This window comes from Engystomops pustulosus, chromosome 7, assembly GCF_040894005.1.
Source record: "Engystomops pustulosus chromosome 7, aEngPut4.maternal, whole genome shotgun sequence".
NCBI classification, from domain to species: Eukaryota; Metazoa; Chordata; class Amphibia; order Anura; family Leptodactylidae; genus Engystomops; species Engystomops pustulosus.
Window position 1 is genome coordinate 1,136,517 of NC_092417.1, and position 23,097 is coordinate 1,159,613.

The window sequence follows — 23,097 nt, forward strand, 5'->3', positions numbered from 1 at the left end:
GATGTGTGTGTGTGTAGATGGATAGTGATGTGTGTGTGTGTAGATGGATAGTGGTGTGTGTGTAGATGGATAGTGGTGTGTGTGTGTGTAGATGGATAGTGGTGTGTGTGTGTGTAGATGGATAGTGGTGTGTGTGTGTGTAGATGGATAGTGGTGTGTGTGTGTGTAGATGGATAGTGGTGTGTGTGTGTGTGTAGATGGATAGTGGTGTGTGTGTGTGTGTAGATGGATAGTGATGTGTGTGTGTGTGTGTGTGTGTGTGTGTGTGTGTGTGTGTGTGTGTGTGTGTGTGTGTAGATGGATAGTTGTGCTAGAGTAAAAACATCCAGTCTGGTGGTACACATAAAACAAACAGCGGAGGACCATGAAGTTTTGGTAGAAATGTTTGTTCTTCATAGTAGTAACCACATATATATATATTCATCATTCTGCTGAAGGTTTTGGGTTCCTTTTCCCTTCTGTCCTTACCAGAGACATTCTCTCTTGTCTCAAATATCCATCTCATTAATGGGGGTCTCCTCTAGTGGAGACCCTGGAAGAGATCTCTGATGGGGTCTTCTACAGTGAAACCATAAATGATTGTTAGGTTGGGGTCTTAAATGAGGTCTTCTACAGTGGTACCATATATGAGAGTGGGGGTGGAGGTCTCATTTGTTGACTTCTACAGTGGTACCATATATGAGGGTGAAGGTCTCAGTTGGGGACTTCTACAGTAGAACAATACATGAGAGTGGGGGTGAAGGTCTCAGATGGGGTCTTCTAGAATGGTACCATATATAAGAGTGGGGGTGGAGGTCTCAGTTGGGGACTTCTAGAGTGGTAGCATATATGAGGGTGGAGGTCTCAGACTGGGTCTTCCAATGTGGTACCATATATGAAAGTGAGGATGAAGGTCTCAGATAAGATCCCCTCAGCTTTTCAGCCTTTAGAGTCCAGGGCAGATACAGGGCTGTCCACCGCCGGCCTGCCTCCTATAACCCCAGTGTATGAAGAGTCCTCTGCGGAGAGCCCGTCACAGTCTATACTTCAGGGAAATGTTGCATTAAATAATCTGTACATAGAGGGTCCCAGCAGCCTCTTCTTAGTCCTCCAGGCTGCGGAAAGCCGTCTGCATCTCCTCGTACAGCTGGGCATAATCGGCCTTGATCTTGGCTTCTCCATCCTTCACGGGGTCCTAAGTGGATGTGAATATAGAAACTTGGTCATGACTGGAATCAACCAACCAGGGTACAGGATCATAGTGATGCCACCTGTGGTCCCTACTGGATCCATCATGTTTCTGTGGTGCTCTGTGTATAGCGCCCAACACGGCGCTGCCCTCTATAATATTCTCAGTTCCCACATTGACCTCTTACTGCAATGCCTTCCACCTACTACCCACGACCTCCTCCATGATACCCAACATGTTGCCAACATTACCTCCTATTTCATAGTCCTCAATTTAGTACCCACCACATTTCCACATTAGCCTCCTGCTGCAGTACTTTCCAAATACAACCCACCATCAATGTTCCTTCTATGACCTCCTGCTGCAGTGCCCTCCTTATGGTGCCTCCATGTCCCCTCTATGACCTCCTGCTCCAGTGCCCTCCTTATAGTGCCCCCATGTTCCTCTATGACCTCCTGCTCCAGTGCCCTCCTTATGGTGCCCCCATGTTTCCTCTATGACCTCCTGCTGCAGTGCCCTCCTTATAGTGCCCCCATGTTCCTCTATGACCTCCTGCTGTAGTGCCCTCTTTATGGTGCCTCCATGTTCCCTCTATGACCTCCTGCTCCAGTGCCCTCCTTATGGTGCCCCCATGTTCCCTCTATGACCTCCTGCTCCAGTGCCCTCCTTATGGTGCCTCCATGTTCCCTCTATGACCTCCTGCTGTAGTGCCCTCCTTATGGTGCCCCCATGTTCCCTCTATGACCTCCTGCTGCGGTGACCTCCTTATGGTGCCCCCATGTTCCTCTATGACCTCATGCTGCAGTGCCCTCTTTATGGTGCCCCCTTATTTCCTCTATGACCTCCTGCTATGGTGCCCCCATGTTCCCTCTATGACCTCCTGCTGCAGTGCCCTCCTTATGGTGCCCCCATGTTCCTTCTATGACCTCCTGCTGTAGTGCCCTCCTTATGGTGCCCCCATGTTCCCTCTATGACCTCCTGCTGTAGTGCCCTCCTTATGGTGCCTCCATGTTCCTTCTATGACCTCCTGCTGCAGTGCCCTCCTTATGTTGCCCCCATGTTTCCTCTATGACCTCCTGCTGCAGTGCCCTCCTTATGGTGCCCCCATGTTTCCTCTATGACCTCCTGCTGCAGTGCCCTCCTTATGGTGCCCCCATGTTTCCTCTATGACCTCCTCCTGCTGTAGTGCCCTACTTATGGTGCCCCCATGTTCCCTCTATGACCTGCTGCGGTGGTGCCCTCCTTAAGGTGCCCCCATGTTCCTTCTATGACCTCCTGCTGTGGTACCCTCCTTATGGTGCCCCCATGTTTCCTCTATGACCTCCTGCTGCAATGCCCTCCTTATGGTGCCCCCATGTTTCCTCTATGACCTCCTGCTGCAGTGCCCACCTTATGGTGCCCCCATGTTCCCTCTATGACCTCCTGCTGCAGTGCCCTCCTTATGGAGCCCCCATGTTTCCTCTATGACCTCCTCCTGCTGCAGTGCCCTCCTTATGGTGCCCCCATGTTTCCTCTATGACCTCCTGCTCCAGTGCCCTCCTTATGGTGCCTCCATGTTCCTTCTATGACCTCCTGCTGTAGTGCCCTCCTTATGGTGCCCCCATGTGCCCTCTATGACCTCCTGCTGCAGTGCCCTCCTTATGGTGCCCCCATGTTCCCTCTATGACCTCCTGCTGCAGTGCCCTCCTTATGGTGCCCCCATGTTCCCTCTATGACCTCCTGCTGTAGTGCCCTCCTTATGGTGCCCCCATGTTCCCTCTATGACCTCCTGCTGTAGTGCCCTCCTTATGGTGCCCCCATGTTTCCTCTATGACCTCCTGCTGCAATGCCCTCCTTATGGTGCCCCCATGTTTCCTCTATGACCTCCTGCCGCAGTGCCCTCCTTATGGTGCCTCCATGTTCCTTCTATGACCTCCTGCTGTAGTGCCCTCCTTATGGTGCCCCCATGTTCCCTCTATGACCTCCTGCTGCAGTGCCCTCCTTATGGTGCCCCCATGTTCCCTCTATGACCTCCTGCTGCAGTGCCCTCCTTATGGTGCCCCCATGTTTCCTCTATGACCTCCTGCTGTAGTGCCCTCCTTATGGTGCCCCCATGTTCCCTCTATGACCTCCTGCTGCAGTGCCCTCCTTATGGTGCCCCCATGTTTCCTCTATGACCTCCTGCTGTAGTTCCCTCCTTATGGTGCCCCCATGTTTCCTCTATGACCTCCTGCTGCAGTGCCCTCCTTATGGTGCCCCCATGTTCCCTCTATGACCTCCTGCTGCAGTGCCCTCCTTATGGTGCCCCCATGTTTCCTCTATGACCTCCTGCTGCAGTGCCTTCCTTATGGTGCCCCCATGTTCCCTCTATGACCTCCTGCTGTAGTGCCCTCCTTATGGTGCCCCCATGTTCCCTCTATGATCTCCTGCTGTAGTGCCCTCCTTATGGTGCCCACATGTTTCCTCTTTGACCTCCTGCTGCAGTGCCCTCCTTATGGTGCCCCCATGTTTCCTCTATGACCTCCTCCTGCTGTAGTGCCCTCCTTATGGTGCCCCCATGTTTCCTCTATGACCTCCTGCGGTGGTGCCCTCCTTAAGGTGCCCCCATGTTCCTTCTTCGACCTCCTGCTGTGGTGCCCTCCTTATGGTGCCCCCATGTTTCCTCTATGACCTCCTGCTGCAATGCCCTCTTTATGGTGCCCCCATGTTTCCTCTATGACCTCCTGCTGTAGTTCCCTCCTTATGGTGCCCCCATGTTTCCTCTATGACTTCCTGCTGCAATGCATTCCTTATGGTGCCCCCATGTTTCCTCTATGACCTCCTGCTGTAGTGCCCTCCTTATGGTGCCCACATGTTCCTCTATGACCTCCTGCTGCAATGACCTCCTTATAATGCCCCCATGTTCCCTCTATGACCTCCTGCGGTGTAGCCCTCCTTATGGTGCCCCCATGTTTCCTCTATGACCTCCTGCGGTGGTGCCCTCCTTATGGTGCCCCCATGTTTCCTCTATGACCTCCTGCTGTTGTGCCCTCCTTATGGTGCCCCCATTTTCCCTCTATGACCTCCTGCTGTAGTGCCCTCCTTATGGTGCCCCCATGTTCCCTCTATGATCTCCTGCTGTAGTGCCCTCCGTATGGTGCCCCCATGTTCCCTCTATGATCTCCTGCTGTGGTTCCCTCCTTATGGTGCCCCCATGTTCCCTCTATGACCTCCTGCTGCAGTGCCCTCATTGTGGTGCCCCCATGTTCCCTCTATGACCTCCTGCTGCAGTGCCCTCCTTATGGTGCCCCCATGTTTCCTCTATGACCTCCTGCTGCAGTGCCCTCCTTATGGTGCTCCCATGTTCCCTCTATGATCTCCTGCTGTAGTGCCCTCCTTATGGTGCCCCCATGTTCCCTCTATGATCTCCTGCTGTGGTTCCCTCCTTATGGTGCCCCCATGTTCCCTCTATGATCTCCTGCTGCAGTGCCCTCCTTATGGTGCCCCCATGTTCCCTCTATGACCTCCTGCTGTAGTGCCCTCCTTATGGTGCCCCCATGTTTCCTCTATGACAGCCTGCTGCAGTGCCCTCCTTATGGTGCCCCCATGTTTCCTCTATGATCTCCTGCTGTAGTGCCCTCCTTATGGTGCCCCCATGTTCCTCTATGACCTCCTGCTGTAGTGCCCTCCTTATGGTGCCCCCATGTTTCCTCTATGACCTCCTGCTGCAGTGCCCTCCTTTTGGTGCCCCCATGTTTCCTCTATGATCTCCTGCTGTAGTGCCCTCCTTATGGTGCCCCCATGTTCCCTCTATGACCTCCTGCTGTAGTGCCCTCCTTATGGTGCCCCCATGTTTCCTCTATGACCTCCTGCTGCAGTGCCCTCCTTTTGGTGCCCCCATGTTCCCTCTATGATCTCCTGCTGTAGTGCCCTCCTTATGGTGCCCCTATGTTCCCTCTATGATCTCCTGCTGTGGTTCCCTCCTTATGGTGCCCCCATGTTCCCTCTATGACCTCCTGCTGCAGTGCCCTCCTTATGGTGCCCCCATGTTTCCTCTATGACCTCCTGCTGCAGTGCCCTCCTTATGGTGCCCCCATGTTCCCCCTATGACCTCCTGCTGTAGTGCCCTCCTTATGGTGCCCCCATGTTTCCTCTATGACCTCCTGCTGTAGTGCCCTCCTTATGGTGCCCCCATGTTCCTCTATGACCTCCTGCTGTAGTGCCCTCCTTATGGTGCCCCCATGTTTCCTCTATGATCTCCTGCTGTAGTGCCTTCCTTATAGTGCCCCCATGTTCCCTCTATGACTTCCTGCTGCAGTGCCCTCCTGCTATGGTGCCCCCATGTTCCTCTATGACCTCCTGCTGCAGTGCCCTCCTTATGGTGCCCCCATGTTTCCTCTATGACCTCCTGCTGCAGTGCCCTCCTTTTGGTGCCCCCATGTTTCCTCTATGACCTCCTGCTGTAGTGCCCTCCTTATGGTGCCCCCATGTTCCCTCTAGGACCTCCTGCTGTAGTGCCCTCCTTATGGTGCCCCCATGTTTCCTCTATGACCTCCTGCTGTAGTGCCCTCCTTACGGTGCCCCCTTATTTCTTCTATGACCTCCTGCTGCAGTGCCCTCCTTATGGTGCCCCCATGTTTCCTCTATGACCTCCTGCTGTAGTGCCCTCCTTACGGTGCCCCCTTATTTCTTCTATGACCTCCTGCTGTAGTGCCCTCCTTATGGTGCCCCCATGTTCCCTCTAGGACCTCCTGCTGTAGTGCCCTCCTTATGGTGCCCCCATGTTTCCTCTATGACTTCCTGCTGCAGTGCCCTCCTTATGGTGCCCCCATGTTTCCTCTATGACCTCCTGCTGCAGTGCCCTCCTTATGGTGCCCCCATGTTTCCTCTATGACCTCCTGCTGCAGTGCCCTCCTTATGGTGCCCCCATGTTCCCTCTATGATCTCCTGCTGCAGTGCCCTCCTTATGGTGCCCCCATGTTCCCTCTAGGACCTCCTGCTGTAGTGCCTTCCTTATAGTGACCTCATGTTCCTCTATGACCTTCTGCTGTATTGCCCTCCTTATGGTGCCCCCATGTTTCCTCTATGACCACCTGCGGTGGTGCCCTCCTTATGGTGCCCCTATGTTCCCTCTATGACCTCCTGCTGCAGTGCCCTCCTTATGGTGCCCCCATGTTTCCTCTATGACCTCCTGCTGCAGTGCCCTCCTTATGGTGCCCCCATGTTTCCTCTATGACCTCCTGCTGTAGTGCCCTCCTTACGGTGCCCCCTTATTTCTTCTATGACCTCCTGCTGTAGTGCCCTCCTTATGGTGCCCCATGTTCCTTCTATGACCTCCTGCTGTAGTGCCCTCCTTATGGTGCCCCATGTTCCTTCTATGACCTCCTGCTGCAGTGCCCTCCTTATGGTGCCCCATGTTCCTTCTATGACCTCCTGCTGCAGTGCCCTCCTTATGGTGCCCCATGTTCCTTCTATGACCTCCTGCTGCAGTGCCCTCCTTATGGTGCCCCCATGTTCCTTCTATGACCTCCTGCTGCAGTGCCCTCCTTATGGTGCCCCATGTTCCTCTTTGACCTCCTGCTGTAGTGCCCTCCTTACGGTGCCCCCTTATTTCTTCTATGACCTCCTGCTGTGGTGCCCTCCTCATAGTGCAGTGATGGGCAACCTTTTGAGCTTGGTGTGCCAAAATTCGCCAAAAAACCTAGCATAACTCGGGTGGTGTGTAACCATGACAAAAAAAGCATGATTTTGTTATATTTATAGTTTAAATAACTATATGTATGTAATATGTATAATTATTTAACTTCTAGGGTACTTTAACCCTAGGTTGTCTGCAATCTCTCAGCCTCCCGGCTACTGCACCGCTACTCAGCTGTGTAGGAGCTCCCGGGCGGCTGTGTGTCAGTGAAAATGGCTACGCGTGTCATAGGTTCGCCATCACTGTTATAGTGCCTCCTAGGTAACTCCTATGTGAGCAGGGTCAGGGCCTCTTCTCGCTACTTTCTTCTTCGATTTCTCTCATTTTGGGAGTCGCAGCTTATTTACACTGTTGAGTATTGACTTAGACATCTCACCCCCTACTCATCTGTGTTCTGCAGCAGCTGAGGCCTATGTAGCATCTTTCCTGGCACTCACCTTGAACTTCATGGAGCTGAGTTTGTAAAGGATGTCTCCAAGGTTCTCCCGGATGATGGACCATGTGATCTTATTCTCCGCCTGTGCGGTTGCCTCTACCGCGTGTCGGGCCATGTCGTAGAAGGCGATCATGTTCTGTAGCATCCCCACCGTCTTATAGAAGGGACAGTACCTGCCGAGGAGGAACATCATCCTAGGTACATCATACGGATACAGCGACACTCCACCGCAGACCTAGCACCCTCCAGGAATCCACCTGATACAGGGTCAATACTGTTCTACTTCCCATCATGTGCCTCCCTTGGTGCTCAGCTCCTCCAGATATGGAAGCTTTGGTATAACAGAGGGTCTCCACCACAAAATCCCCAATAATCAATCTCTCTTCTAGGACTCTTTGCTAGACATTTATGGTGGCACAATCCAGAGATTAGACCTTCCCAGAGTCTGGAGGATGATCCCAATCTAGGGGGACTAGGAGTCTTTACATATGAGAAGTCTTAGTACTATGACCCCTAGGACTGATGTATATACAGATCTGGGACTACTTACAGCACACATTACAATATGACTGCTCTTCGAGGGTCGGATTCATATATTACAGTAAAACCCCGGGACAAGGGTGGAAACGTGGTGGTCCTTCATACAGATCCCACTTTCCGGTATAATGGTGGCCTTGGAGAATGATCTCATCTTGGACCTCCCTCACTACGATAGTGACATTCTATACTACCCTGGGCCCATTGTATCGGGGGTTAACTCATTGTGTCATATGACTTTATTATCAGTGCTAAGACCTTTTGTTTTTGCTTTCCATCCTATATTAAAGACTCAATGAATTGAAGGTATCTAAGGGGATGATGAGGTAACAAGGACATAGAGGCGGGGGAACACGAGAGGGAGGCGGTGTGATTTGCATAACCCTTGTTGCAGATTTGCTGTATTTCTATAACCTTGATACTACCACCAGCTCAGGGGCACCGCAATGGGTGGTCCTTCAGCTCCCACCTGGACTGATGGGGGTGATAATCCACCTGAAGGACCGGATGGGGGGCTTATTCCGAGGTGTATTTATGACATATTCGTCTTGTGGATGCAGAGTCTTTCTGTTCCTTGGAGCGGATTGGGTTCCGTTTTACGTGTGAGGCTCATCATGACCAACTACTAATGATTAAAAGGGCCCCACACGTTCTGGTCCAAACATCGGTCTATAGAGAACCCTCCAATCCAAAGGGGCAACTTCTAAGACTGACAACAACAAAGACTTTAAGAGATTTCTAATGATCTTCCATTTAGGTTTAAGGAAAGAGGTCACAGGGTACGGGAAGTGTTTCCGCAGGAATCCCTGAGATCCAGCATAAAACAATGACTACAAGACTTGATAATGGTGCGGAGGTGGCCAGAGGCTTCCACGGGCCGGTGTGGACCCAGACCAACATATCTGTGATGTTCAGACGAGGGAGATCTATACATGACAGGGTGGTTCATATCACCTCCCCAAATCCCCCAGGGACGTTGCTGGACCCAATGGCTGCTTTGAGTGCATTGCCTGCCCCTGGGAGTGATTATTAAGGCAATGTGCATCTGTGGGGCTAAAACCATACAAGAATTGGGGATGAATTGGTGATCATCTAGGGTGACGGTCTCCCACCACCAGGCGGTGCCCCAAGACTGGACCATGGAACGCCTCTCCAGTGCTCCTCTTCATCCCACAGCTCCTCATGTTCTCCCCTCAGGTCCTGGGTAGAGGCGCGTCTCTGCCGTCTGATTACATCATAGAGGGTGCTCGCCAGCGGACGGGTGAAACGCACCTCTACCCAGAACCTGAGGGGAGAATAAGAGGAGCTCCAGAGGTAAGTGTTGTCTTTATTATTTTTATTGGGCCAGTGCTGTGGACATTTAATTGGGGGGGAACATTACTGGGGGCATTATATTGGGCCACTGCAGTGGACATTTTGTTGGGGAGGTGGAAGCACTGCTGGGCGCATTTTATGTGGGAAGAGCACTGCTAGGGGCACTATATGGGGGTAGGGGCACTGTTTGGTGCACTATACGGGGGTTAGAGCACTGCCAGGGACATATTATGTGGCCATAGCTGTGGACATAATATTGGGGAGAAGGAAGCACTGCTGGGGGCATTTTGTTAGGGGGGAGCACTGCTAGGGGCACTATATGGGGGTAGGGGCACTGTTGGGTGCACTATACGGGGGTGGGAGCACTCCAGGGACTTTATATGGGGGGGCACTGCTTGGAGCATTATATGGGGGGCATTATATGGGGGACATTGCTGGGACCATTATATGGGGGGGTTGCTGCTTGGGGCGTTATATGGGGCCACTGCTGAGGGCTATTCATTTGGACGTAGCACTGCTGGGGACATTGGGGCTCATTTACTAAGGTTCCGAACGCCGCACTTTTGTCGGGTTTCCCGAATATTTCTCTTTTGCCCTGAATTGCCACGGGCCACGACAGAAATGGGGCACGTGGCCGTCGGACAATCCGACGGATTCAGACAAACCTCGGAAATTAAAAAAGGATCAGCACTCACATGCACCAGGAAGAAGAAGGTGACGGGGCAGAAGCGACACAAGCAGGAACTCCGACGCATGATCTTAGTGAATCGCGCCGGACCCAAATCCTCGTCGCACTGGTGGGGGCATTGCATTAGGGGTGGGAAGCACTGGTGGGGGGCATTGCATTAGGGGTGGGAAGCACTGGTGGGGGGCATTGCATTAGGGGTGGGAAGCACTGGTGGGGGGCATTGCATTAGGGGTGGAAAGCACTGGTGGGGGCATTTGACACTGTTGGGGAACTTATAATTTATAAATGCAGCTGGTCCTCAGATACAAAAAGGTTGGGGAACACTGATCTAGGGGACATTGAAAATGTTCAGGATACCCCCATATCCCGACATATGCCAATATATATTCATGGACAAGCACAATTCTGAAATTTACTGGGATTGAACTGGTGGCTTTCCCACCTAGCGGAGTGGACAAGGATTGGGGGAGGGGTTCTTTACTTATTGAACACAAAGACCCAATGGGCCTGCACTTTGCTTATTTTGCATAATTTCTCTTGTTCTTCCCCTCTTTTGTGTTATGTAAGTGACGTTGTTCTGGTTCAAAATGTAAATATCTACTAGTCCATGTCACACTGTGGACCTTAATGTTAATGTCATGTTACGTACATCCTGCACCCCCTTTGGTTTGACTCTTTTGGGTCTTAACTGTGTATGTGGCATATTTCTATATGACCCAATTCCTAGATGCCGTATGGTTCCTGAAATCACACTTATGGGGAGTCTGGCACGCTTGCCCAGGGTTAAGTAATAACAGCGTTTATGCTCCACCTCGCTAGGCTCTAATACCTATGCTGGGGCTATGCCCCCTACTTTAGATGCTGTGAGCGTCTGCAGAACATACAACACACACCCATAGGTCGTCCATATGGTAACTTGTGGTGACTGATAACTTCCAGGTCACATGTGAACGCCTTTACACACCAAATCATGAGCATCCTGCAGCCTAGTGGACCGGACGTCTTTCATACATCACCGGCTTGGAAGGACTCATGAGTATTTATTCATAGCTCAAGCCAAAGCATGGCGGCACACGCCGGGAAACAACTTGTGTGGGGTAGGGGGCATGGAGCCTAGACCTAGATGCTGAAGAGGGGGAGGACATGGGGTAGGGGGCATGGAGGATCCCATCCCGGTTGTGTGCTAGGCCTAGATGCTAAAGAGGGGGAGGACATGGGGTAGGGGACATGGAGGATCCCATCCCCGGTGTATACTGGACCTAGATGCTGAATAGGGGGAGGACATGGGTAGGGGACATGGAGGATCCCATCCCGGTTGTGTGCTAGGCCTAGATGCTAAAGAGGGGGAGGACATGGGGTAGGGGACATGGAGGATCCCATCCCCGGTGTATACTGGACCTAGATGCTGAATAGGGGGAGGACATGGGGTAGGTGACATGGATGATCCCATCCCGGGTGTACACTGGACCTAGATGCTAAAGAGGGGGAGGACATGGGGTAGGGGACATGGAGGATCCCCATCCCGGGTGTATACTGGACCTAGATGCTGAAGAGGGGGAGGACATGGGGTAGGGGACATGGAGGATCCCCATCCCGGGTGTATACTGGACCTAGATGCTAAAGAGGGGGAGGACATGGGGTAGGGGACATGGAGGATCCCATCCCGGGTGTATACTGGACCTAGATGCTAAAGAGGGGGAGGACATGGGGTAGGGGACATGGAGGATCCCATCCCGGGTGTATACTGGACCTACATGCTAAAGAGGGGGAGGACATGGGGTAGAAGACATGGAGGATCCCATCCAGGGTGTATACTGGACCTAGATGCTGAAGAGGGGGAGCACATAGGGTAGGGGACATGGAGGATCTCATCCCGGGTGTATACTGGACCTAGATGCTGAAGAGGGGGAGGACATGGGGTAGAAGACATGGAGGATCCCATCCCAGGTGTGTGCTATGCCTAGATGCTGAAGAGGGGGAGGACATGGGGTAGGGGACATGGAGGATCCCATCTCGGGTATATACTGGACCTAGATGCTGAAGAGGGGGAACACATGGGGTAGGAGACATGGAGGATCCAATCCCAGGTGTATACTGGACCTTGATGCTGAAGAGGCAGAGGACATGGGGTAGGGGACATGGAGGATACCATCCCAGGTGTATACTGGACCTAGATGCTGAATAGGGGGAGGACAAGTGGTAGGGTACATGGAAGAACCCATCCCAGGTGTGTGCTGGACCTAGATGCTGAAAAGGGGGAGGACATGGGGTAGGGGACATGGAGAATCCGATCCCAGGTGTATACTGGACCTAGATGCTGAATAGGGGGAGGACAAGGGGTAGGGTACATGGAGGAACCCATCCCGGGTGTGTGCTGGGCCTAGATGCTGAAGATGGGGAGGACATGGGGTAGGGGACATGGAGGATTCCCATCCCGGATGTGTGCTGGGCCTAGATGCTGAAGAGGGGGAGGAAATGGGGTAGGGGACATGGAGGCCCCCATCCCAGGTGTGTGCTGGACCTAGATGCTAAAGAGGCGGAGGACACGGGGTATGGGACATGGAGGATCCCATCCTGCTTGTATAATGGACCTAGATGCTGAAGAGGGGGAGGACATGGGGTAGGTGACATGGAGGATCCAATCCTGGGTGTGTGCTGGAACTAGATGCTGAAGAGGGGGAGGACATGGGGTAGGGGACATGGAGGATCCAATCCCGGGTGTGTGCTGGAACTAGATGCTGAAGAGGGGGAGGACATGGGGTAGGGGACATGGAGGATCACATCCAGGGTGTATACTGGACCTAGATGCTGAAGAGAGGGAGGACATGGGGTAGGGGACATGGAGGATCCCTATCACATGTGTGTGCTGGACCTAGATGCTGAAAAGGGGGAGGACATGGGATAGGGGACATGGAGGATCCCATCCCAGGTGTATACTGGACCTAGATGCTGAATAGGGGGAGGACATGGGGTAGGGACATGGGGGATTCCATCCTGGGTGTATACTGGACCTAGATGCTGAAGAGGGGGAGGACATGGGGTAGGGGCATGGAGGATCCCATCCCGGTTGTGTGCTGGACCTAGATGCTAAAGAGGCGGAGGACACGGGGTATGGGACATGGAGGATCCCATCCTGCTTGTATAATGGACCTAGATGCTGAACAGGGGGAGGACATGGGGTAGGTGACATGGAGGATCCCATCCTGGGTGTTTGCTGGACCTAGATGCTGAAGAGGGGGAGGACATGGGGTAGGGGACATGGAGGATCCCATCCCGGGTGTGTGCTGAAACTAGATGCTGAAGAGGGGGAGGACATGGGGTAGGGGACATGGAAGATCCCATCCAGGGTGTATACTGGACCTAGATGCTGAAGAGAGGAAGGACATGGGGTAGGGGACATGGAGGATCCCATCCTGGGTGTATACTGGACCTAGATGCTGAAGAGGGGGAGGACATGGGGTAGGGGCATGGAGGATCCCATCCCGGTTGTGTGCTGGGCCTGGATGCTGAAGAGGGGGAGGACATGGCGTAGGGGACAGGGAGGATCCCATCCCTGGTGCATACTGGACCTAGATGCTGAATAGGGGGAGGACATGGGGTAGGGGCATGGAGGATCCCATCCCGGTTGTGTGCTGGACCTAGATGCTGAAGAGTGGGAGGACATGGAGGATCATGGAGGATCCCATCCCAAGTGTGTGCTAGGCCTAGATGCTGAAGAGGGGGAGGACATGGGGTAGGGGCATGGAGGATCCCCATCCCGGGTGTACACTGGACCTAGATGCTGAATAGGGGGAGGACATGGGGTACGGGACATGGAGGATCCCCATCCCAGGTGTATACTGGACCTAGATGCTGAAGAGAGGGAGGACATGGGGTAGGGGACACGGAGGATCCCATCCCGAGTGTGTGCTGGGCCTAGATGCTGAAGAGGGGGAGGACATGGGGTAGGGGACATGGAAGCTCCCCATCCCAGGTGTATACTGGACCTAGATGCTGAAGAGGGGGAGGACATGGGGTAGGGGACATGGAAGCTCCCCATCCCAGGTGTATACTGGACCTAGATGCTGAAGAGGGGGAGGACATGGGGTAGGGGACATGGTGGATCCCTTCCCGGGTGTATACTGGACCTAGATGCTAAAGAGGGGGAGGACATGGGGTAGGGGACATGGAGGATCCAATCCCGGCTGTATACTGGACCTAGATGCTGAAGAGGGGGAGGACATGGGGTAGGGGACATGGAGGATCCCCATCCCGGGTGTATACTGGACCTAGATGCTGAATAGGGGGAGTACACGGGGTAGGGGACATGGAGGATTTCATCTCAGGTGTATACTGGACCTAGATGCTGAAGAGGTGGAGCACATGGGGTAGGGGACATGGAGGATCCCTTCCCGGGTGTATACTGGACCTAGATGCTGAAGAGGGGGAGGACATGGGGCAGGGGACATGGAGGATCCCATCTCGGGTGTGTGCTGGACCTAGATGCTGAAGAGGGGGAGGACATGGGGTAGGGGACATGGAGGATCCCATCCCGGGTGTATACTGGACCTAGATGCTGAATAGGGGGAGGACACTGGGTAGGGGACATGGAGGATCCCATCCCGGGTGTACACTGGACCTAGATGCTGAAGAGTGTGAGCACATTGGGTAGAAGACATGGAGGATCCCATCCTGGGTGTATACTGGACCTAGATGCTGAAGAGGGGGAGGACATGGGGCAGGGGACATGGAGGATCCAATCCCAGGTGTGTGGTTGGCCTAGATGCTGAAGAGGGGGAGGACATGGAGTAGGGGACATGGAGGATCCCATCTCGGGTGTATACTGGACCTAGATGCTGAAGAGAGGAAGGACATGGTAGGGGACATGGAGAATCCCCATCCCGGGTGTATACTGGACCTAGATGCTGAATAGGGGGAGGACAAGGGGTAGGGGCATGGAGGATCCCATCCCGGTTGTGTGCTGGACCTAGATGCTGAAGAGGGGGAGAAAAGGGGTACGGTACATGGAGGATCCCCATCCCAGGTGTATACTGGACCTAGATGCTGAAGAGGGGGAGGACATGGGGTAGGGGACATGGAGGATCCAATCCCGGGTGTGTGCTGGGCCTAGATGCTGAAGAGGGGGAGGACATGGGGTAGGGGACATGGAGAATCCCCATCCCAGGTGTATACTGGACCTAGATGCTAAAGAGGGGGAGGACATGGTGTAGGGGCATGGAGCATCCCCATCCCAGGTGTATACTGGACCTAGATGCCGAATAGCGGGAGGACAAGGGGTAGGGTACATGGAGGATCCTCATCCCGGGTGTATACTGGACCTAGATGCTGAAGAGGGGGAGGACATGGGGTAGGGACATGGAGGATCCTGTCCCGCGTGTGTGCTGGGCCTAGATGCTGAAGAGGGGGAGGACACGGGGTAGGGGAAATGAAGGATCCCATCCCAGGTGTATACTGGGCCTAGATGCTGAAGAGGGGGAGGACATGGGTAGGGGACATGGAGGATCCCATCCCGGTTGTGTCCTAGGTCTAGATGCTAAAGAGGGGGAGGATATGTGGTAGGGGCATGGAGGATCCCATCCCAGGTGTATACTGGACCTAGATGCTGAAGAGGGGGATGACATGGGGTAGGGGACATGGAGGATCCCATCCCGGTTGTGTGCTGTGCCTAGATGCTGAAGAGGGGGAGGAAATGGAGTAGTGGACATGGATGATCCCATCCCGGGTGTATACTGGACCTAGATGCTGAATAGGGGAAGGACATGGGGTAGGGGACATGGAGGATCCCATCTCAGGTGTGTGCTGGGCCTAGATGCTGAAGAGGGGGAGGACATAGGGTAGGGTACATGGAGGATCCCATCCCGGGTGTATACTGGACCTAGATGCTGAAGAGGGGGAGGACATGGGGTAGAAGACATGGAGGATCCCATCCTGGGTGTATACTGGACCTAGATGCTGAAGAGGGGGAGGACATGGGGTAGGGGACATGGAGGATCCTATCCCAGGTGTGTGCTAGGCCTAGATGCTGAAGAGGGGGAGGACATGGGGTAGGGGACATGAAGGATCCCATCCCGGGTGTGTGCTGGGCCTAGATGCTGAATAGAGAGCGGACATTGGGCAAGAGACATGGAGGAACCTCTTATTTTCCTTTATTACAGAAGCCTTTGTCACATCATCTACTGTAACTGTGTTGTAAGGTCCATTGGATTGTGTCATAGAGAAACCTCAGAGGCCTCCACGAGTCGCTTTGCCTGGGCTGGATTTCGCCATGACACATGTTACACAACACAATAGTGAGATGGGTTCAGCCTGACTGGTTGATAACATAACATCTGATTCAGGGAAGAGCTGAAGAGCTTGGTGATGGCCTCATCCTCGTGTGGTATCAGCCCTCTACAATGAGTTCTCGTTACTGCTCCTGGTCGCATAATGCTTATACACAAGGGGTGCCAAAGAGCAACAAGACCCCACCCAGGTGACACAGGGCTGACCTCCAGCTACTTCACAAGCTACAAGCACTTACCTGTCATAGGGAGAGTAACCGTTCTGCTGCAGAAAGTCATCCTTTATCAATTTGGCCACTTCCAATGTGATCTTATCTGCTTCTGCCAGGGAACCCTGTGATGGGGTGAGAGAGGACAATGGATGTCAAGGATTTCTCACATAGTACTATCTGGACTGACACTTGGTTATAGATGGTGGGGGTAACAGGGGTTTATGTGTGAGAGGATATAAGTGTATGAGAAATGTGCCACCACAAAGGACTAACCTAATGCCAGAGAACCAAGAGCAGGACCAGCCTTACCCAGGCTTTGTACATCACCCCTCCAACCCCACCATTACCCCATAGGATTATATGTGTTCCTATGGATTCAGGGTAGAGCCAATGAGCACGGCACTATGGGTGGCCTCACAAACCATCACCAACCCAACACAAACCAGAAGTCTGCTCACCTTGCCGACCAGTTGGACAATCTCAGCCAAGTCCTCTTCTTCTTGCAGGATTTCCTTGGCCTTGGTCCTGAGAGGCACAAGTTCCTGGAAGTTCCTCTCATAGTACTCATCCAGGGCCCGCATGTACTTGCTGTAGCTGATGAGCCAGTTCACAGAGGGGAAATGTTTTCTCTGTGCCAACTTCTTATCTAATCCCCAGAAGACCTGTGACAAGATAACAATGATGAGCTCCTCAGTTGTTCTTCCACCACTCTAGCACTGAGACCACAACCATATTCGGTGCCTCCTGGCAGCCATGACAGCACTGACGCATCAAAGTGTGCCTCAATATCCTCTGCATGATGCCACAGCAAGGACTGGTGCTCATCGCCTCACCTGTACGATTCCCAGAGTGGCCGATGTAACTGGGTCAGAAAAGTCGCCTCCTGGTGGTGATACTCTGTGAATGTAGAGAAGAGCCAGTCGTTACAGAGAACATTCATGGATCATTGTCTCCAGCTTTCCTTTTCTATGATCCTCAGTCGGAGGGTTTAGCCATTTTCTGGGTGTACTAGTTCCTTAAATCATGGTCTTCCTTCATGTACAAACCCAGTGACTACTGAGCCATGTCTGTCTAAGTGTTGGGCATCTATGGGCCAAGGTGAGGGGTGTGTGACCCATGACAGGACGATGCGTGATGTGACACACTCTGGAGGACAACGCTATGCAATACTAATAACTATCACTTGTCTCCATCATTCCCTGGCTACAGCATCTTCCACAATCCAGTAATATGAGATACGCATTGGCCAAAAAGCAGAACTCACGCTCCAACAATGCTGACACTTCCTTCTCTGTCTGGGCTTCCGAGACACCGGACTCTTCCTGCCCGCTCGTAGAAGGAAGCCAACCGGGCACCAAGGTAGGCAGGATAGCCACTGTCTGTGAAATATCAGCCATGGTTAGGAGTCTGAACATTACCTGATTGTGATCAAGGACACAGGGATTCAAAAGGGAATAGCCAGCAATTCAAAGCCACAATAAAAATGATTCAAAATGGTGCCAAAGCTCCAGAACAGACAGAAGAGGCTGCACCCATCTACACACAATCATCTATGTGTCTGTCCTGTGGTGGACTCCATTGAGATGTCTCATGAATCTTACCAGCAGGCATTTCCGCCAGACGACCAGAGATTTCTCTCAAGGCTTCCGCCCATCGAGATGTAGAGTCAGCCATCATACTGACGTTGTAGCCCATGTCTCGGAAGTACTCTGAAAGGGTGATGCCTAGACACGGGGAAACAACCCATGCAGTTATTAGAGGGTTAGCGGTCATGTGTTATAACACAGTGGACATAGGACAATATAGTCCTAATGGACATACAGGACTGGACTTATGTCAGCTCACCTGTATAGATGGATGCCTCACGGGCAGCCACTGGCATGTTTGATGTGTTGGCCACCAAGGTTGTCCTCTTCATGATAGTCTCTGTTTTGCCATCCACCTCCATAGTAAGCTTGAAAAAATAATCACACAATCAGATCTTAGAATCAACAGTATGAAAGGCCAAAGTAACCGAGCCATCCGTATACAGCATGGGTGCAGATATACCAGCAGATGCCACCACCACATGGGCTTCTGGTGCAGCAGAGGACCTTGTACGGCCTTACCTCAGGGAAGTCTCTCAACACCTCAGACATTTCATTGCCTCGTTCTCCACATCCCACATACACTATGACATCACTGTTGGAGTATTTGGAAAGAGCCTGGGAGATTACAGTTTTCCCACAACCGAAGGCTCCTGGTATGGCGGTGGTCCCACCTTGAACACATCTATAACATAGAGATATAATACACCCTACATGAATATCAAAGAACTATCAACATCCTCATTATGTCCATGACAACTCATGGATGACATATGGACGGCTTGAGTTCTGATGGATCACTAGTGACGGTTTACATTCTCATTCACAGTTACTGATTGTCACCATGTGGGGGAGGGTGAGTAAGGAAACTCCTCACCAGCCAACACATTTTTCTGTGATTGCTATGGCCCATTAATGGCTTTATTTTATTTATCAGAATCCCCAGAACTGCACAAAGATGATGACTACTGCTGCCAGTACAAGCCATGGATAAGAACGCCAAGAAGCGGCCCCAGGTAAACATGTATGTGAGATACAGGTACTACATGATATCATTATGGAGACTAATAGGACATCTTGCAGGGAACGGCTTCTAGTAAATGGTAGATCGGGTATGTGATCAGCTTCACTAGTGCTACCCATAGTCAATCTGAAGCTATTAAAGGGCCATCTACTCAAGTGTGCACTGCTTAGTGCTGAGGAATATAATGCCCCTAGACTTTATCCCTCATTGGAATTATACCCCTAGACTTTATCCCTCGTTGGGATGACACTCCTAGACTTTATCCCTCGTTTGGGTGACACCCCTAGTCTTTATCCCTCGTTGGGGTGACACCCCTAGTCTTTATCCCTTGTTGGGATGACACCCCTAGTCTTTATCCCTCGTTGGGATGACACTCCTGGTCTTTATCCCTTGTTGGGGTGATACCCATGTTCTTTATCCCTCATTGGGATTACACCCCTAGTCTTTATCCCTCGTTGGGGTGACACCCCTAGTCTTTATCCCTCGTTGGGATTACACCCCTAGTCTTTATCCCTCGTTGGGGTGATACCTCTAGTCTTTATCCCTCGTTGGGGTGACACCCCTAGTCTTTATCCCTTGTTGGGATGACACCCCTGGTCTTTATCCCTCTTTGGGATGACACCCCTGGTCTTTATCCCTCGTTGGGATGACACCCCTGGTCTTTATCCCTCATTGGGGTGACACCCCTAGTCTTTATCCCTCGTTGGGGTGATACCTCTAGTCTTTATCCCTCGTTGGGGTGACACCCCTAGTCTTTATCCCTTGTTGGGATGACACCCCTGGTCTTTATCCCTCGTTGGGATGACACCCCTGGTCTTTATCCCTCGTTGGGATGACACCCCTGGTCTTTATCCCTCATTGGGGTGACACTCCTAGTCTTTATCCCTCGTTGGGGTGATATCCCTAGTCTTTATCCTTTGTTGGTATAATGCTGCTAGTCTTTATCCCTCGTTGGGGTGATACCTCTAGTCTTTATCCCTCGTTGGGGTGACACCCCTAGTCTTTATCCCTCGTTGGGGTGATGTCCCTAGTCTTTATCCCTCATTGGGATGATCCTGCTAGTGTTTATTCCTTGCTGGGATTATGCCGCTAGTCTACATGTTTTGAATGGGTTGGATCAAGACTTCCAAAATTGTAAGGGTGAAGAACATACGGAAAGAGCGCATCCAAGACTCTCTGTCCAGTCAGCAGGGGGTGATTTGCTGGAAGCTTCTCTGCTGTTGGGCGAATCTGTCGGACAGGCCACACTTGTACCATGGTCAACTTCTCTTTGACGCCTTCAAAGTCTAACTCCATAACCACATCCTGACAAGAAAGATAAATCAAGAGATTGTCCATATATTGTCCACATGTCTGGTCTCCACTTTACTGATGGCTATGTTATCTCTATATACCACTACGTACCGACACATCATAGTTCCCAGGTGGTGCAATGTATGTGACTGTCCCACAGCTTCGGGGAGGGACCATGATCTTGTGTTTGATGAGGGAGTTCTCCTGAACAAGTCCATAGATATCTCCTCCAGTAACATGACTCCCAGCCTGGAAGAAGCAGAAGGCCACTAAGTATCGCCAATATTTATGACCCATAAACCTGAGGTCAAGAGGGCTAATAGTAAGACCTTCCATCTTTGACACAAAGTATTGAGATGAAGATAGTGGAAGATTCTTCTCATACAATGTGGCTAACTCACCCGGATGTTTTTGTCAGGAATAAACTCCCACTTGATATCACGAGACAAAGCGTTCACATTAACTCCTCGGGGGATGTAGATGCTTTTAGTCAGGTCAGCGATGTCTTTCAATGGACGTTGAATCCCATCGAAGATGTTCCCCATAATTCCTGGACCCAGCTCTACTGAAAGAGGTTTTCCAGTCCTCAGGACCGGGTCGCCCACAGACACTCCAGCTAAAGGCCTCAAATTAAGGAAGATTCCGGTCATTACCATCCGGTCAGGACTGATCATGGGCCATGTAATAAGAGGAGGTGGCTGAGTCATTACCCACGTTTTGACCAGAAGCTCCATGGAATTGTATGTGGTTGGCTATGAAGCTATATATAGAAACAATCATGGAATATCACAAAGTGCCTTTCAGGTCACTGTAGTCTATGAAAAGGATACAGGTCTCCTCATACACCTGAATAGTGGCCAGGTCTCCCTCCAGGCGGATAATTTCCCCAACAAGCTCTGAGTGACCCACACGCACCAGCTCATACATGGCCGCCCCTGCCATCTGCGCTGCAGTGACCACTGAAAGACACAAGTGGTGGATGGAGATAGGACAAAGAATGCAACTAAAAGGAGACACTACATCCCATATTCCAGTCTGAAAGAGGAGGGCAGATGGGTCTGGAGAAGGAGGACAGAGGAGTATGGAGGAGGAGGACAGAGGAGTCTGGAATAGGAAGAGGAGGAGAACAGAGGAGTCTGTAAGAGGAGGACAGAGGGGTCTGGAGAAGCAGGCCAAAGAAGTATGGAGGAGGAGGACAGATGGGTTTGGAGGAGGAGGACAGATGGGTTTGGAGGAGGAGGACAGAGGGGTCTGGAGAAGGAGGACAGAAGAGTCTGGAGGAGGAGGAGGACAGAGGGGTCTGGAGGAGGAGGAGGACAGAGGGGTCTGGAGGAGGAGGAGGACAGAGGGGTCTGGAGGAGGAGGAGGACAGAAGAGTCTGGAGGAAGAGGAGGACAGACGAGTCTGGAGGAAGAGGAGGACAGACGAGTCTGGAGGAAGAGGAGGACAGACGAGTCTGGAGGAGGAGGAGGACAGACGAGTCTGGAGGAGGAGGAGGACAGACGAGTCTGGAGGAGGAGGAGGACAGACGAGTCTGGAGGAGGAGGGAAAGAGAAGTATAGAGGAGGAGGGGGCAGAGAGATCTGAAGAAGGGGAACAGGGGTCATGATTTGTAGGACACAGGGCTCTAGAGGAGGACAGGGGGTCAGAAGGGAGGACAGAAGAGTCTAGAGGAGGAGGATGACAGAGGAGTCTGGAGAAGGACTGAGAAGTCTGGAGGATATAGACAGAAGGTTTTGGAGGAGAAGCCTGAGTATCATAGTATCATAGTATATAAGGCTGGAAGGAGAGGCAAGTCCATCAAGTCCAACCTTTAAGAATTAAATAAATGTTTTATCCCCATAACCCGTGATATTTTTTCTCTCCAGAAAGGTATCCAGGCCTCTCTTGAACATGTACATAGAGTCCGCCATAACAACCTCCTGCGGCAGAGAGTTCCACAGTCTCACTGCTCTTACAGTAAAGAACCTTTGTCTATGTTGATGGTAAAATCGCCTCTCCTCTAAGCGTAGAGGATGCCCCCTGTCTATGGTGATGGTAGAATCGCCTCTCCTCTAAGCGTAGAGGATGCCCCCTTGTCCTGGTCACAGGCCGAGGTATAAAAAGATCTTTGGAGAGATCCTTGTACTGTCCGTTCAGGTATTTGTACATTGTAATGAGGTCTCCCCTCAGTCGTCTTTTTTCTAAACTGAATAATCCCAAATTTTGTAATCTGTCAGTGTATTCTAGTTCCCCCATTCCCCTAATAATCCTGGTTGCTCTCCTCTGCACCCGTTCCAGCTCTACTATATCCTTTTTATATACTGGTGCCCAAAACTGTACACAATATTCCATGTGTGGTCTGACCAGGGATTTGTATAAGGGCAAAACTATGTCTTTATCATGAGAATCTATTCCTCTCTTGATACATCCCATTATTTTATTTGCTTTAGCAGCAGCCGCCTGGCTCTGGTCACTAAAATTAAGTTTACCATCCACCAATACGCGCAAGTCCTTTTCAGCTTCAGTTTTACTAAGTAATTGACCGTTTAGAACATAATTATACTTTTTGTTTCCATGGCCCAAGTGCATAACTTTACATTTATCTACATTAAACCTCATCAACCATTTATCTGCCCATCCCTCAAGCTTCCACAAATCCCTCTGTAATGCTAAACTATCGACCTCAGTATTTATTACTTTACACAGCTTAGTATCATCTGCAAATATTGAAACTTGACTGTGTAAACCCACTACAAGGTCATTAATAAAAATATTAAAAAGAAGTGGCCCCAATACTGACCCCTGTGGCACTCCACTGGTAACATCAACCCAATCTGAGAATGTGCCATTAATGACCACCCTCTGTTTTCTATCACTAAGCCAATTACTTACCCAAATACACAGATTTTCTCCTATTCCC

The 23,097-nt window shown here is 51.7% G+C and overlaps 1 protein-coding gene across 2 annotated transcripts in view; it reads right to left on the minus strand.

Annotated features, from left to right (window-relative positions):
• Positions 1-384: 384 nt before the first annotated feature.
• LOC140068635 (V-type proton ATPase catalytic subunit A-like) overlaps positions 385-23,097 on the minus strand; it is a 43,532-nt gene continuing 20,819 nt past the window's right edge. For both annotated transcript variants that reach the window (XM_072114018.1, XM_072114019.1), the window contains exons 3-15: positions 21,026-21,154; positions 20,597-20,811; positions 20,307-20,444; positions 20,056-20,207; positions 18,401-18,563; positions 18,138-18,246; positions 17,894-18,016; positions 17,557-17,671; positions 17,126-17,189; positions 16,751-16,954; positions 16,320-16,414; positions 7,262-7,433; positions 385-1,174 (exon numbers count right to left, since the gene is read on the minus strand). In XM_072114018.1, coding sequence (XP_071970119.1) covers positions 1,082-1,174; positions 7,262-7,433; positions 16,320-16,414; positions 16,751-16,954; positions 17,126-17,189; positions 17,557-17,671; positions 17,894-18,016; positions 18,138-18,246; positions 18,401-18,563; positions 20,056-20,207; positions 20,307-20,444; positions 20,597-20,811; positions 21,026-21,154 — 1,772 coding nt within the window. In that variant the 3' untranslated portion in view covers positions 385-1,081. The remainder of the gene's footprint in view (positions 1,175-7,261; positions 7,434-16,319; positions 16,415-16,750; positions 16,955-17,125; positions 17,190-17,556; positions 17,672-17,893; positions 18,017-18,137; positions 18,247-18,400; positions 18,564-20,055; positions 20,208-20,306; positions 20,445-20,596; positions 20,812-21,025; positions 21,155-23,097) is intronic.